The following is a 16717-nucleotide window of genomic DNA, read 5'->3' as shown; positions in this document are numbered from 1 at the left end:
CCTGGCCGCTGCAGCGATCATGGCCCCCGGCCGCTGCGCGGCCCAGTGCCAGGTACTCCACGGCCCGGCACCGGTCCGCGGACCGGGGGTTGGGGATCACTGCCCTAAAGGAATCCTGACCCCGAAAGAAGGAACCAGAGTCCTGACCCCGGGAGTAGGAGCGTCTGGGGTATGGAGTCATCCTGAAGCTGCCTTTCTTCTGGGCAGTGGCAAGGATCTTCCTCTTGTCCTTGTTTTCAATCAGGAACCAGTCCAGAGCCGAGCCAAAGAGGGAGTCCCCTGTGAAGGGGGCCGAAACCAGGCGCCACTTGTGACGAACCTCTGCCTGCCACTGTCGTAGCCACAGCAGCCTGCGTGATGCCACCGACGATGCGATCGCCCTGGAAGCAAATCTGGCTGCAGCCAAGGTGGCATCCGATGAGAACTGGATGGCCACTGGCAGCTTGTTGATGTCCTGATGTGACCGGGCATCTGCTATGGGGGTGCGTTGCTGTAGCTCCTGCAGCCACAGCAAGGATGATCTGATGATGAAGGAGGCTATGGTGGATGCTTTCACAGCCCAGGCCGCTGCTTGATGACCCCTCTGCAAGGTGAGGTCCGCCTTCTTGTCCTCCACCTTCAAGGCATCCTCTGGCTCCCCAGGCATGTTGATGGATGTATGAAGAGCCACGACTGGGGACGAAGAGGACGTGGGTAGGGAGCCTGCTCCGCACCTCCCTCCAACCGACATTAACCCTCCAGCCACTTCAAACTTTTGGATCTTGCCCTTTTTGCTGGACTCCGCAGAGGAGAAGATTAAGAACACTAAGACTTCCTCTCTCATATTAGTACAACTTTTTATTCTTTTTATAGAAACTTTGTACGAATTCTGCACAGCTGCGCAATTTTTAACTTGTATGGGGAGTGCATGTGATATGTATGTGCCTGAGTGAATGATCCCACTTTTTATTAACCTTATTATCATTGTATTTTGTGTTTTTTAACTGCTACGTGGGGACTGCTTGGGTGAATGGATGTGTAATTATGAAAGGATTGGGATTACAGCCTGGTGCCTCCTCCACTGAGTGCTATTGCAGAAGTGGTAGGGGGCCCAGGCCTACCTCCAGTCCTAGAATGCTTGATATAAATGGCCTGCTGGAGAGAGCGGAGGCTACGGGAGGGGGAATGGGGTCTACGGGCACGGGGGTGGGCCGGTACATTATGGTCATGACAGGGCGGGGCAGGTACGGCAGGAACTTTAGGGCTAGCCATTACCGGGGAAGGAGGGTCCGCTACGTCACAGCGATCCCTCCTTCCGGCCCTACTAGTTCCACTCCAGGACCAGATGGCAAGAGTTGTCAGGGCCCTGGTCTCAGGCTGTTGTTGCTAAATGCCAGATCTGTGGTTCACAAAGCTCCCCTCGTCCGGAACCTAATATTAGACGAGGGGGCAGACCTGGCATGTATTACTGAAACCTGGCTGGGCCCAGAGGGAGGAGTCCCCCTCACTAAAATGTGCCTCTGAATTCCATCTGCCGGCCAATGTCGGCTGGCAACTCCCCGGGGGAGGGCCTTCTCTGTGGCTGCTCCGGCCCTCTGGAATGATCTCCCTGTTGAGATCCGGTCCCTTACCACCTTCCGGCCTTCCGCAAAGCAACTAAGACCTGGCTGTTCTGGCAGGCCTGGGGCTGTTGAATTTTCCAGCCCCATCCGAGGTTACGACTGTTGCTGTATTTTAAATTGTTTGTCTTTTATTTTTATTTTGTACCCGCTCCCCTTCTGATTGTTAGCCGCCCTGAGTCTTCTGGGAATAGGGCGGCATACAAACCAAATAAAACCTAAACCTAAATCTAAACCATCTATGGTGGGCTGTGCAAGTAGCTTAGCCAGCTCTTGGTCCATATTGAAGAACACCCTGTCTGAAGAGGAGGGTGAGGGGCCAGTTGTAGGAGATGCCCATTGGCGCCTTACCAGGTCAAGGAAGGTCTTGGGCATAGGAACAGTGTCTGTCTCGATGGCCTGCTCATCGAAAAAGTTCTCCGCTGAGAAGCCCTGGCGTTGAGGTGTAGCCTCCGCTGCTCTGTTTAGGGCACGATGTGTAAATAACCCCAGAAATATCTTCTGGAATCAACTTTTTCAAGAAGGATCAGATCCACTGTCCAAAACTAAGTTCCACTCCCCTTCCAGTCATTTCACAAAGATACCTACCCTGCCTGTCTGATATCAACAGCTATTGGGAGGCCCAGTTCTCAACTATCAGAAAAACAAACTTGGGAGAAACCCTCATCTTCCCACTATCATGTTTCACCCAGCCAATTGCCAGTTCCATACAACAGTTCAGCATTCCCACAGCATCATCTGACTTAAATGCAAAATATTTGTGCCAGCCAAATGTCTCAGGTGATGGGAGTCAGACTGTTGCAGAGAGGACTGTTTCTCCGTGAGACCTGTCAGTTGAGGATCCTTCCAGATCCAGTTTGGTCAATGCATGCAAAGCAACCTCTGTGCCAGGAAACATTTTTCATCAGATAATGTTGACTTCTTTCTTGTGGCTTCTCCTAGACACAGAAGCTGAGATAACACTAGTTCTTAACGCCCAGGACCTTGTAAACGTTGTAAAGTTGTATATAACTTCTTTAATTGGGCAATATTTTTTATTAGCACCACTTTAAATTGTTAGTCATGTATGGTCAAACCACATGCATCCTAACCCTAACCTTTAATTTATTTATATTCCCTCTTTCTAAACCATCCCTCTCCTTCAGAGAGGAGTTACTGCTCGAATAGTTATGGACAGCTCAAAATGATGCTTTGACCGGCCCTGGTAAATGTATCGTTGTGACTCTTCCTCCTTTCAGTGTTTTTCTCCTTTATTATCCTTTTGTTTTATAGCCACCACTAAGTAATGACACATGGGGAGGAGACAGGATAGCACATACAGTTGGTTGACATAGGAGCATGACGACGACTAATAAATATTGTTTAAAAGATTCATTTATTTCTATAAATCTCTATATTCCACCAATACTAAACACCCTTAAAATTATTCTAAGCCTATTTCCTCAATAAGGCAGTTATTCCCAGCCCCATCCTTCCATTTGTGCCCCCAAATCCCTCTTCCCACTGACCTAGAAGGAAGGATCCTCAACTTACAACGGTTTTCTTAGTGACTGTTTAAAGTTACAGCAGCACTGTAAAAATGACCATTTTTCACACTTATGACTGTTGCATCCCCATGGCCACGTGATTTACATTTGGATGCTTGACAATTGACTCAATTTATGACGGTTGCAGTGTCCTGGGGTTATATGATTACCTTTTGCCACCTTCTGACAAGCAAAGCACTGGGGAAGGCAGATTCACTTAACAACCGTGTTACTATGGTAATTTAACAACTGTAAGTGACTCATTTAACAACTGTGGCAAGAGAGGTTGTAAAATGGACTACCTGTATTGCAGGGACGTGCAGTCACTAGAGGCAGGGGAGGCGGGGCCTCACCAGTCTCCTGAGGGAAAGGAAAGGATTTTAAAGAATTTTTTTAAAATAATTAAAGCCAGGATAGTTGCTACCAGATTTCAAGTCACAGTGGCTTGGTGTCTGCTCTCAGTGTTAATTATAGGAGGAGGCCAGAGAACTCAGGGCCTCCTTTGCCTAAGGAATTTTTCACCTTTTAAAAGTTAAGAAAGAGTTAAAAAGCAAAAAAATTCATATGCAAAGGAGGCACTGATTCTCCCGCCTCCTGATCTGGAAGCAGCGAATCATGCCTTGCACTTGAGCGACTGTGCAATCGAGCAGCAGGAGCCTTGCTTGTAAAACGCGCCTGTGTTGGAAAAGTTCATGCTCGTTCAACAGCAAGTTCAACTCTCCAGTGTGCAAGTAAAGTTTCTTTGGTTTTTCCAACCTTTTACCATTATCTCTACGGAGAGGTTCTCAATCATTCAGATCTGCGCTTTTTCCAAAGGCGAGCGGACTTTCTGCCCCCCCCCCCTTTCAGACGTTTCTCTTCTCATGCAAGAGGATAGAAGAACCGAAAGCTTCATGGATGAGAAGCTTAACGTGTTCAAAGGGGGGGGGGGAAATACCCCAAGAAAGTCAACTCGCCTTTTGGAAAAAAAAGCACCTTTGGGACCAGTTCTTCTTGGGTTAATGAGGTAGGGGGGGAATGTGATTTTTGTCAGCAATAAATCTGGAGGGTTGCCCTTTTCTGTCCTGGAAACGGGTTTTCGTTCACTTCGGCAAGATTTTTGGCTGCTTTGGTATTTGGGTTTAAATATATGGGGTTGACAAGCGTGTTTTCGATGTTATCGCGAACAAATCCCGGCTTATTTATATTTCTATTATGAAATAAAAGGGGCAAAACGCGGTTCCAGATCCCCTGACAGTGATCGGAGGCAGGGAAGACGCTCAAAAGGGCAAAAGAACGGGCGAAAGAAACCGAAAAAGCTGCTGGGGGAGTTTGATTTTCAAGCTGGAGTGATTAAATACTTCCTCGTGAAGTATACCCTGAAAGGGCTCAATGCAACTAAAAAAAACCAAACAAACCTGTCTGCAAAAGCAAATTTACAGAACGACAGGCGTCTCGCGTTTATGTCCGCCATAGAGGCAGCCTTGCGGGGCGGAAGGAAAGTCACTCCGGGCCTCCTGCCTGCCTGTCTCCCCTGCGAGGTCCGAGACGGGCGGGAGCTTTGGGCCAGGAAGGGCCGTGGGGGGAGGGAGGGCTCGGGCAGCTCTTCCCCTGTGGGGACCACGCAGCCCTTCCCGGCTGCAGAGGCTCCGCCGGGTTCGGGCAGGCAGAGCGCGGGACTCTCAACTCCAAGGCCAGCCGGGCGGAGGCCATCTTGGGGGGTGGAGGCTCCGGACCTTGCTCCGCCCGCCTGCCCGTCCTCCGCGGCGCCTTCCCTGCTGGGCGGGCGGCGGGCAGCAGTGAGCAGGTGAGGCGAGGGGAGCCCGGGCGGAGCGCCTCCCGTCTTGCGAGCTGAGCCGCCGGGTCGGGCTGGGCAATGGCGGTGCGGCTGGTGCTAGCCGTGGCACTGGCGGTGGTGGTGGCGGTGCCCCGGGAGAGCCGGCCAGCCCTGGAGAGCCTGCTGCCCACGGCCGGAGCGCGCTTCAGCTGGATGAACCTCAGCTGCCCCACCTGCAGGCTGCTCTTCACCGCCCTGGATGCCAGCATGCAGGTCAGCGCCCCGCTGCCCTCTCACCGGAGGCCCACGGCATTTCCCCCGGCTGGCGGAAGGGGCTTCCCCTCCGGGCCTGGGCCGGAGAAGGTCCCAGTGGCCCCCTGAAGGAGGAGGAGGAGGGGGCCCTCTGGCCAGTGGGGAAGGCTCGGGCATTCCGCCTGTATGGTGGACATAGTGGCGGGGCTTCAGTGGGGCTTTTGGAAAGCCGCACCAGGGCTTTGCCTCACCAGCCATAAAGCTCACTGCACGTCATTGCTGTATTGCCACCCTCTGATTGGCCATTACTCAGTTTTCTCAGTTTTTGCCATAATGGCTGCAACTCCTTCTATTATAACTACTGCAAATATAATCCAATATCTTGAGGAGACATCAGGCTGAGGAAGATTGTGTGCTTAGATAATTATCTAACCCCACAAGCCTCACTGAATCTGAAGATTCTGCCCTCACCTCAGCCTATTGAACCTCCACTCAGTCTGTTGCCCTCTAATCCTCCCGTCACCCTCAGCCTTCCCCACATGAAGCTGGGGAGACCCGCGCTACAGTACAACAGTCCTCATTTGGCTCAGGCCTACACGAATATCTATCACCACTTCAGATGTGGAAGCTCTAAAAGGGAGGAGGAGGAGGAGGAGAGGAAGCCTCTGCTTGTGGAGAAAGGGAAGAGTGGCTCAACTCTTGTTTGCTTTGCTCGTCTCCCCACAGAGGAACGATGTTCAAGTGGATCCATGCAGAAGAAGTAAGAAAAGGAAGCCCCAAGAGAAGAGGAAAATTACAATATCTCTGGCTACCACAAATGGAATGGAGAGAAATGGGGAGAGTTAACAGAGGACAGAAATGAGTGAAGTTCAGATGGATATCAGTTGTTCATGGGAACTGCCTGCCTCAGTTTCTCTGCTGGAGGCGTGACGCTTCTCCGGGAGGGGGCAATGGCAGATTCTACCCTGCATAGATGACTAGTTGTTGTTGTTCTCAGTGAGTTTTGGGCTTAACGGAACAGCTCAATAAAACCAGGGAATCCCACTTTCCTCAACTGTTCCATGTAATTCTTCTTTTCGGTTCTTAGAATTCTGGGCAAACCTTGGGAAGAAGGCTGCATTCAAACATCAAGGAAGGTTGGTGTGCTGGGGTGAGAAAAGAGGAATAGGGAAGAACGATACCTGTCTGTGTGGAGAGCTGATTTCCCCAACGTCTGCCAAAAGGAAATTGGGATTCTATTCACGGATGGAAGCAAGCAATAAATACAAACAGTGGCAGCAACTGAGACCCTGTGCTGTACAAATGGCACCAAGTTGTGAGCCCATTTAATGCCCCAAACCTCCGTATTCTAATCCACACAAATTTCTTGCGTTCCCAACTGCTGACTCAAAACCTCCATCCAAAGAGTATAGGAAAATACGATCTAAGAGAAATTAAATCTTTGGTAACAGAGATTAAACTTGGCACTTGGGCAATTCAGGTCTGTATGAAGGATTTTCCATCCAGGAACCTTGTGGAAGTTACAAACCAGGACAGAATTTTAAAAATGAAGCATATCCTGTTTCCTAGGTCCTTTCATCCTGAGGAAGCTGCAGAACCTCTTCAGGGAGAGAGGAGGGATCCCTGAAGGGCAGGAACAGGATCTCTTCCATAGCCAAAAGTCTAGCAAGATCAAGGCCACCGAAACAGCCAACAAACAGGGTGAGGTATCCAAAACCCAGCCAGACCCTTTTCTTTGGGTTTTGGCAATACCGGAAGAATCCGGTGCCAACTGATGGAAAGGTATTGGTTAACTTTGCAACCCTGCTAACTTTACTAGTGACAAAGAGAACTGTAAACTAGAACTGGAGAATGCATCTGCATTGGGATGAAAGAAATCAGCTGTCCATTTAGACTTCTGCAAGCATTAAAAAGTTAGTCTATAGTGCATATTGTCCTCCACTTACATTGACAATTGAGCCCAGAATTTCTGTTACTAAGCAAGGCAAATGTTAAGTGAATTTTGCCCTATTTTATAAGCTTTCTTGCCAAAGTTGTTAAGTGAATCACTGCAATTGTTAACTTAGTAACACGGTGGTTAAGTAAATCTGGCTTCCCCATTGATTTTGCTTGGCAAAAGGTCGCAAAAGGGGAATCACATGACCCCGGGATGATGCAACCGTCATACATATGAGACAGTTGCCAAGCATCTGAATTTTGATCATGTGACCATGGGGATGTTTCAGGAGTTATAGTAGGAAAAATGATCGTAAGCAGTGGTGGGATTCAGCCACTTCAGGATAACTGGTTGTTAACTGTCTAAGCCGTTTGGTGAACTGGTTGTTGGAAGAAATCATGAGGGCAGAAAACCGGTTGTTAAATTATTTGAATCCCACCACTGGTCGTAAGTCACTTTTTTCAGTGCCATTATAACTTCAAAGGTTCACTAAATGAACTGTTGTAAATCGAGGACTACCTCTATGGGGAGAAAGACTGGACGTAGAGTGAAACTGCTTCCTAGTCACCAGCCTCGGAATTGTCTCAATAGATGTCTAGGGCTGCCCATAGCAAATAGGTCGGAGGTGTCAAACTCGCGGCCTGCAGGGTGGATGCATCACATGCTGGCCACGCCCACCTCCGGTTTAGCAAAGGGGACAAAAGTTGCGATATGTCACATGACGAAAATGTGTTGCCGTGAGTTTGACACCATTGAAATAGGAGACTCTTCATAGAGGTCCATCAGCATCTTGCATTTAACCAGGAAGCGCACTGGCAAACAATGCAGCTCCCAAAGCAAATGTGTCACAAGGGGAGCTTGAGAAACAGCACAACCACCCATGTCATTGCATATTGTACCAGCTGCAGCTCCAGGATGCTCTTCAAATCCAGCCCTATGTAGAACCCATTACAGTAGTCCACCTGGAAGGTGACTATGGTGTGGGTGACCATCAGCAGAGCCTCTTGGTCCAGGGAAGGGCACAATGGGGACACAATATGACGTTCTGCAAAGGTTCTGCTGGTCACAGTGGCTACTGTGCAACCACATCCAGAGCAAGGGATGGGACCAGCAAGACCTCAACCCAAACCGGCTCATTCTTGGCAGGGGTTTCAGCAGACTCTTCCCCCTCCAGGCCCCACAGACTCCAGACACTCAGACAGAACCTCCATGGCGTCCCTCCGACAGACAGCGACAGAAAGTTGGGAATCATCAGGAAGTTGTTGACAGCTCACCCCGTGTCTTTGGATGGCCCTGCCCAGCACCCACAGGTCGAAGGCAGGTTGGGGTTGAAGACCATAAGTCTGGGAAACACCAGTGCCCACCAAGCCAATCCAGGAGTCAACATTGAGGCTGGGACTATAAAATCAATTGGGATTGTTCACTCCTAACGCCAGCCTATAAATAGTTTCTCACAACCACTCACCCACAATGCAGTGCCTCCAAATGTCCCCCAAGCACAGCTGCACCCCTGCCTGTCTTGGGACGTCGGTGCCACATTCAAAACACTTCTGCCCAGGTCTCCCGAAGACCCAGTAAGGGATACCAACCAAAACCATCCAAAATCACCCAATCTGAAGGATCCCCAAATTCATTGCCACCTAGTCTACCCACAGACTCTCACAACACCCTAAAAAAACATAGCCCACTCATCCACAGCCAATGAAACAAAAATAAGTGATCAACCACTAACTGAACACAATATGAACTGTGCATGAACTGTGTAGCCCACTACTGGCTGACACGTAATCAATTATCCACTGGGACTCCTAGATCCCTCTCACAGATGCTATTGTTGAGTCAGGTCTCACCTATTGTATATCCTGGTGCATTTGGTTTTCCTCACCTAAATGTAAACCTTTTCTCACCACTGATTTTAATTTTGTTGTACAGAGCCCAGGGTTCACGTCTGCCAAGATCCTTCTGGGACTTGGGCCTATCTTCCAAGATGTTAGCAATTCCCCCTTTTGATATGAAAGGCCTCCAGCTGAATGCACAGCATCCCACTACCTTGCTCTCTTCCATGGGCTTAAGGGAAGGAGGGCTATGCCAACCATGCGGACAGATGGCTCCAGGAGACAGAGGGTAGCTATCCTTACACCCTCACACAGCAGAAGCTCTGGTGCCATCCCACACCAAGAGTTTCTCTTTGGGACTATTTTTGAAGATCAGGCAGGAGCTGCAATGGGACCAAGAAAAATCACGACTCACAGGGAGACCCATTATGGTAGATCACTATTTTACCCAAACCCAATTCAGAGTGGCACTGGGAGGTGTCAGAGGCTGCATGACTTCACAGAACTCTCTCCATCCTGTCCAGACCTCTAATATAGGCTAATTGCATAAGGCACCCCAAGGGCTGGAAGGCAGCCTCTCCCCATCACGGCCCTTAGCCTTATGCAGACCCCAACAGCAGGTCTGTCCCTGCTCCTCTCATTGGCATAAGAAACCCATTGTGTGACCTATTGTGTGAAGCCCATTATATGGAGGTCTAGAGACCTGCATTCATGTTCATTCCCATCTGCACAGCCCATAATCCTCCCTCAATGCACAGTGTGGCTCACTCAATGATCTCCCAAAGAGCCAGTCTTCACCCAACCACAACTAGAACCACTCAACAGAGCCACAAGTAATCCAGGAACTAAATGACAAGTGGACTAGGGAGCCTAGAACAGCTTAACAGGTTAATAGAGTCAGAAGGGACCTTGTAGGTCATCTAATCCAACCCACACCCAAGCAGGAGACCCTACACCATTTCTGACAGATGGCAGTCCAGTCTCTTCTTGAAAGCCTCCAGTGATGAAGCTCCCACAACTTCCGAAGGCAACTTCTGTTCCATGGGTTGATTGTTCTCACGGTCAGAAAAGTTCTGCTTATTACAGTGTTCAGACATGGCTACACCCCTCTGTCCAGCAAGCTGGCCTGTTTCCACCTCTCCTCTGTTTGTACAACAGCCAGATGTGTTCTTATGTGCTTGTTTTTCACTGGCTGCTGGCTGCCAGTTGCCAGCCAGGGAGACACCTGCAATGCCATGCCTTTCCCAAGCTTCAACCCTCACAGGACCATCGGGATCCCTTGGGAGCCTGACTGATACCAGCAGCATCACAATAAACAGAGCCTAATCCTTTTCTACATGTATTGTGACATCTCACCAGTGACACACCATGCTCCAAAGGGGCAGAATTTGTATCACAATATCACGGCACCACTTTTGTCAGTTCAGTACACAAAAGACTGCCAAACCTTGTGAGATTTCAGAATGCATATAGAAATCTCAGGGGGAAAGCCCAAAACCTGGTAAAAATTGAAGATGGCAGAAATTGGCTGAAATCTCTCAAAAATGTACTTATGCAGGAGCTGTCAGGAAGCTTTTTCTTAAAGTTTTCTCAGAATCTGCAGCCTGAACTCCATTTTCTGTATCCTGCACGCAAAACAGAAAGGTGGGCAACTCCCTCTATTTGGGCGTCCATTATTGGATTGTTTTGCTTGGGATTCCCACCTCCTTTGACCCAAGGGGTCAAACCCAGGGACCCAGGCAGCCCCTCTCGAAACTAGGATTTTATTAAAGGGCACCCAGAAGAGTCTGAGGTAGCTCATCTATCTTCTTCTGCTGTGGCCCAGCTACCTGGCATATTTTTGCAGAAGGACAGCCTTAGAAAAAGTCAGAGCACCAGAACCAAATGGGGGCCCTTTCAGCCAATGGTGGAGTCATTCATCAAAGAAACCACAAGAAGTGCAAAAAAATCCCATCAAAAGGGAAGCGGATGGGAGGAAGATCCAGGCCTAGGCGATGCGAATTCACCCATCAACGGACACACGGAGATAAACAACACTTGGATGCTATTCAGTAGAGACAATACAAAAGTTAAAAAGGCAACACAAAGACCAGGACTCCTCCTTGCCAGCTATCAACACCCAGAGAAGCAGGGATTAACCCCAGACAAACCATCAAGCAAAAGACAACAACCCAATGAAGGATCTACTAAGAAGAAGCCGGACGGGGCAAAAGGCTACGGGCAGCAAAGTCCGCATTCCCCGCACCGAGGACGACTCCTAGTTCGGCAACGGGGCGTCTCCAGCAAAGCGCCAGGGCGCTTCTAGGCAGCCGCAATCAGAGGTGGACTTTCCCCCCGCGGCAGCGAGGCGGGCCTGGAGCCGCAGGGGAGGCGGCGGCGGAGCCTGGGAGGACGGGAGCCGCTCTCCGCACTGCGGGGCTCGGCGGGGCTCACCTTGAACTCGCGGCTGTGCTGCGGCGTGTACTGGAGGGTCCAGAGGGCGCGCACCAGCTGCGCCAGTTGCTCCGTCACCTCCCCGGAGCGGGGCTCGGGCTCGGGCAGCGGCGCAGGGGGCGCGGCGGGCCCGCGGAACTGCTCCAGCGCCAGGAACTCGGCCAGCGGCTCCGTGTTACTCAGGCACTGCAGCACGGCGTTCATGAAGCACGTGTTCCCGTGGTTGCGCAGCCCCGACACGCCGGGCACCAGCACCGCGCCGGCCGGGGGGCAGCAGGGGCCGTCGGGGCCCGCCGCCGGGGGGCCCGCCTGCTCTGGCCGCTCCTCCTCCCGCCGCGCCGGGGGCGGCGGCGGCGGCGGCTGCTCGGGGACCGGCGGGGCGGGGGCGGCGGGGGGGTTCCCGTGCTCTCCGCCCAGGTGCGAGAGCGTGGAGAGCGTCCGCAGCACGCGGCTCACCAGCCCGCCCAGCGAGGAGCCCCCCGCGCCGCGCCCGCGGAAGAGTAGCCGCTTCCCCAGCGAGCGCTTCTCCTTCTCCTTGCCCGCCGCCGCCGCCGGCCCCGCGCCCGCCGCCCCAGACGCCGGCAGCCCCGGGGCCGGCGCGCCGCTCACCCGGCCCGCCATGGCGCCTCTCCCGGCGGGCGGAGGGGGAGGGGGGCAGCGCCGCAACCGGGCCGGCGGGTCAGGCGGCGGAGGGCTCCGGCGGCGGCAGGGGCGGGGCGGGGCGGGGCGCGCATGGCGGGGCGTCACGCACGAAGCCGGCCGCGCCATCTCGGGGCCGGGCGCCGCGCTCTTCTGCCGGGGTGCGCCGCCATCTTGGAGTCGGGCAGACCTTAAAGGGCCCGCGCGGCCACTCGGTTCTCTCCCCCATCCCCATCCCTATGGCCGAGCCTGGCTCCTCCCCGTCGTCCTGGTGTGGGCCCGCCTGTAGCTGTGGGGGCGGGGGGAGGGCGCGAGGGGCTTTGGGGCCCCCGCCAGCCTTGAGACCCTCAGTCCGCCTCTGCCGCAGCCGGCAGGAAGGAAGGAAGGCCGGGAACCCGGGAAGCCTCCTTGGGGGAACCCCCGATTTGAATCCCCCCTCCCCTCCGGCAGCCTTGGATCCGCCTGGAGCTGCTCCGCCGCTGCCCGCCTGCCTTGAGTTGGGAAAGGTGGGGCGCCAGGCGGCCTGTGTGGACCCCTGGGAGGCAGAGCAACTCAGGCACCGCTGGGGCTGCTGGAAAGAGGTTCATTGCTGGGAGGGGGAGTTTGTTCACACACACACACACACACAGAGAGAGAGAGACAGAGTGGTGGAGGACAAGCGGCCTCGGGGGTCAATGGGCTCCTTGAAGAGGGCTTCACTCTCAAGGATGAACATTGAAGGTTCCCTCCATCTCCTGTCATCAGAGTTTCTAATCTCTGGTTTTCTTCTTGGCCCTTTCCTGGACCTCTTCCAGATGATCTGAAATGCATCCCTCTGGTACCCAGAGCCTGGCCAGCAGGGCAGCTGTTACCTTCCCTGCTGTGGACATTAAACTTCTGCTATGCGCCTTAAAATTCCTTTGGCCTCTTCTGCACAGTTACTTACTTATTTAAATGTATATGCCACCCATCTCATTCTATAAGGCAAAGATGGCTGACTCGCACTCAGTTTGCAAACGAGAGAGCTCTGATTTAATACCATTTCTTAGAAGGAAGAACACCAGGGAATACCCCACTTTCAAATGATACATACACATCCCTATGCACACAATTTAGGGCAATTTGTGTGCAGCAGGCTGGAACGTGGCATCTTTTTGAAGCAGTCTGCCTCTGCTCTCTGTTTTGGTTATTGTCATTCCGATCAGTATAAAAAGTTATTCTCACATTGTCTTTTTAATTGATCCTATATTGATTTCCATCTGCCAAGACCTTTTGCAAAGATGGAAATAACTTTTGCACCTCCCTGGAAGCTAACAGGCGCATCTACTGAAGGCCTTAGATAGGCACATGAAACAGTCAGCAGGATTGATCATCCACTATCTACAAGGAAATGAATATTTTGGTCTAGCTTATTCACCAAAACTATGGTAGGAGTAAAGGCCTTGCCACTTTTGTTATATCTTTCACTCCCTCTCTTATAAGCCATTGTTTTGCTACTGGCCTTATCTGGCTGAGATCTGAGGAACGCATCCTTTCTTGTATTAATTATGCCCCTGAACAAATCAACTCTCCCTCCCTTGTTGCTAAAGTATCCAGAAATCATCCCTTGTTGAAACGTGTCTTTGCCTGTCGGAGCTGATTAATTCCTCCTTTTCCTTTTGTTGACATCCTCCATTCAGGACTTCAAAACCTACTCCAAATTAAACTAATATTAAAATAACCACTATACAGTCTTCAACAAAGAACACATTTCACTTTTCCCATTAGATTTTTTTTTGTGGGTTTAAAGGCAGCTTGCAAGTCAACGCATACATGAATGCAGTATTCAGCCATTTAAAGAATTGCCATGACATGAACTTCAGTTCAAAACTCTATCATTCCTGAGTTTTTGGGGTTAGGGTTATGGTTAGAGTTATATTCCTGAAGGCAGTCCAGAATTTATTCAACTAATTTTACTTTTCTTTTAGTTTTTATGCATTCTGTATTATAGCTACTTTTTTCTCAGATATTTGCTCCTCAAGACTCTTTTACTGAAGAAACTGGTTACATTATTTTCTTCCACCACAGAGGCGACTGAAATGGGAACAGTCTGGGTGTGTCTCAAGTGGGCATGCCAGCCTCACTGCCCTTCTCCATTCCGGTTCTTGGGATTCTCAACAATCCACTTTATGTTTCTATCATGGTAGCCTGCAGCCTTCTGGATGAATCACCTGGAGAAGCCACAGTGTTTCCCTAAACTTTGCATACCTTCTTCCATCTAGGTTATAGCAATAGCACTTAGACTTATATACTGCTTTACGGTGCTTTCCAGCCCTGCCTAAGCCGTTTACAGAGTCAGTATTTTCCCCCCAACAATCTGGGTCCTCATTTTACCCCCTCGGAAAGTTGGAAGCCTAAGTCAACTCTGAGCCTGGTGAGATTCGAACTGCCAAATTGCAGGCAGCCGGCAGGCAACAGAAGCAACCTGCAATACTGCATTCTAATCACTGTACCACCACGGCCCATTATGAGGAAAACACAAAGGCAAAAAAATACACTGTGTTGCCTCTTTAGATTGCAGAGGAGTCTGTGCCATTGGTTGTGCATCTCTAGTTGTGCAATCAATCACTGCTGGAATAGAAAACATTTTCCTCTTTTTCTGGTTATTTTTCAAAAAGGTTCAGTCCAGTCTGCTTATTTGGAAAGGTTGTTTTAATGGTACAGGTGGTCCTCAACTTACAGCCACAACTGAGTCCAGAATTTCTGTTGCTAAGCGAGATATTTGTTAAATGAATTTTGTCCCATTTTACGACCTTTCTTGCCACAGTTATTAAGTGAAGCACTGCAGTTGTTAGTGACAGTGCAGTTGTTAAGTGAATCTGGCTTTCCCATTGTCTTTACTTGTCAGAACTTCACAAAAGGGGATCACATGAGCCCAGGATGCTGCAATGGTCATAAGTATGAATCAGTTGCCAAGTGTCCCAATTTTGATCATGTGACTACAGGGATGTTGCAGTGGTCATAAGTGGAAAACAGTCATGTCACTTTTCAGTTCCCTTGTAAATTTGAATGATCACCACATGAACTGTTGTTAGGTTGAAGATTATCTGTAGTGCTTTTTCATTTTGTTCACTTGGCAAATCTTGGCATCTTTGGCAATAACTCTTCGAATCTTACAAAAAGGCATCTGCAAGTTTTCATGTCACACATGAAAACAGACAAAAATCTTTTTGCCAAAACTTGCAAACACCCATGACACCTTAAAAATTATTGGACAAATATTTGCCTTATATTGCTTTTGCCTTAATGTCCAATACTATATAATGTATTATTTAATTTACACAACAAGCTGTATATTTTTCAATGTTTATTAAATATGATTCATACTTTCACTGATACTTTTTCTTTTGGGTGTTCATTAGTTTAATGTATAATTTTTCCAGGGAAGTTCTCTTGAGATTTCTACTGCCTCAGACTTTCTTCCTGTTATAAGTACTCTGATGTTTGCCAAAGAGAAATCCTTTTTTATCCCTCTTTTAAATGCAGATGTTGCATACAGCCTAGGAACTGCTAAAGCATTTCAAATTCAGAGAAGGAATTTTTTTTATCGATACCTCAGGTGACGCTTATTGATCTCTCTCATTCCCAATTCTATGTTTTTATGATTCTAAAGTGAATAGAATAGAATCTGAAAGGGACCTTGGAGGTCTTCTAGTCCAGTCCCCTGTTCAAGCAGGAGAACCTATACCATTTCATATAAGTGACTCTCTAGGCTCTTCTGGACAAGATCCAGTTAAATTTGTCGTGCTCTGCCCACTTCCATGGAGGCTGAAGTAACCGGGTACCAAATATTGACTTTCTTTAATTTGTTTTAAATCTTTCTCTGAAGAAATTCGATCCCACTTGAAAACAACCTCTTTGAATCTGTCTCAGCAATCGGATCAGTCCTCAGATAGTCCACATGGCGTCTCCCTCTGCCAAACAGATGCAGTTTCTTGCACCTTCTATCTTGAGCTCCTCCCGTCTCCAGCGTTGCTCTCCCATTTTCTGGATTTATGAGTCACACCTGCCCTTCCCCTCATGTTGTTCTTGTTTCTCTTCTGCTTGAAGCCTTCTGCCATTTGCATTCTCCAGCAGCTTCATTCTCAGGACTCTCCCCACACACTGCTGATGCCCAACCATTGTACCTGCTGGGATGGCGGGTCCCCGCAGGGAACTCTTGAGCCCCGTGGATCAGGCGGTCCTTGCCTTGGCTAAGCACACAAGGATTTTAAGGTTTCAGTGGATGTAGGGAGGAAGGCCACCATTGTTATAAATGGGGTAATCCATGTTAGTAGCAAGGGAAGACCCCTGAAGTGCACAATGGGTAATTGGGACAGAACATCCCTGTCTAGAATTTGAAGGATTTCATCACTTGTGCATAACATGAGTCGCACACAATGCATTACAGTACTAGTGTCTAACAAGAATGTTTGAATATCAAGATACTACAGTATAATTCACTTTGTATTAAGTAGTGCAATGCTTATTAAGGAAGTGACAGGCCTTGAAAACCTCGTTTTGCCAACAAGCCTGGGAACCGAGAGTGGGATGGAGCCCATCCAGGGGCTTCTGTGACTGGTTGTTGTTACGGGAGAGGGGGGTTATCAATTTTTATTGCTTTTTATATCTTCGTAAGCTGCCCAAAGTCACTGAGAGTGAGTTAGGCATCCATATACATTTTAATTAATTAATTAATTCATATATGCCAATGCAAAACAAAGCGTTTTTCCCTGGGCTGTGAG

The 16717-nt window shown here is 49.7% G+C and overlaps 1 protein-coding gene across 1 annotated transcript in view; it reads right to left on the bottom strand.

Annotated features, from left to right (window-relative positions):
* Nucleotides 1-12015, bottom strand: part of USP31 (ubiquitin specific peptidase 31) — a 45792-nt gene extending 33777 nt beyond the window's left edge. Inside the window, exon 1 of the mRNA XM_087729019.1 lies at nt 11337-12015. Coding sequence (XP_087585145.1) covers nt 11337-11957 — 621 coding nt within the window. The 5' untranslated portion in view covers nt 11958-12015. The remainder of the gene's footprint in view (nt 1-11336) is intronic.
* Between the last annotated feature and the right edge of the window lie 4702 nt (nt 12016-16717).

Source organism: Thamnophis sirtalis, unplaced genomic scaffold (assembly GCF_051295495.1).
Source record: "Thamnophis sirtalis isolate CommonGarterSnake01/CBP01778 unplaced genomic scaffold, rThaSir2_p1.2 scaffold_14, whole genome shotgun sequence".
Lineage (NCBI taxonomy): Eukaryota > Metazoa > Chordata > Lepidosauria > Squamata > Natricidae > Thamnophis > Thamnophis sirtalis.
Note: the sequence above shows the minus strand (reverse complement) of the source record. Positions and strands in the feature narration are given on the sequence as shown.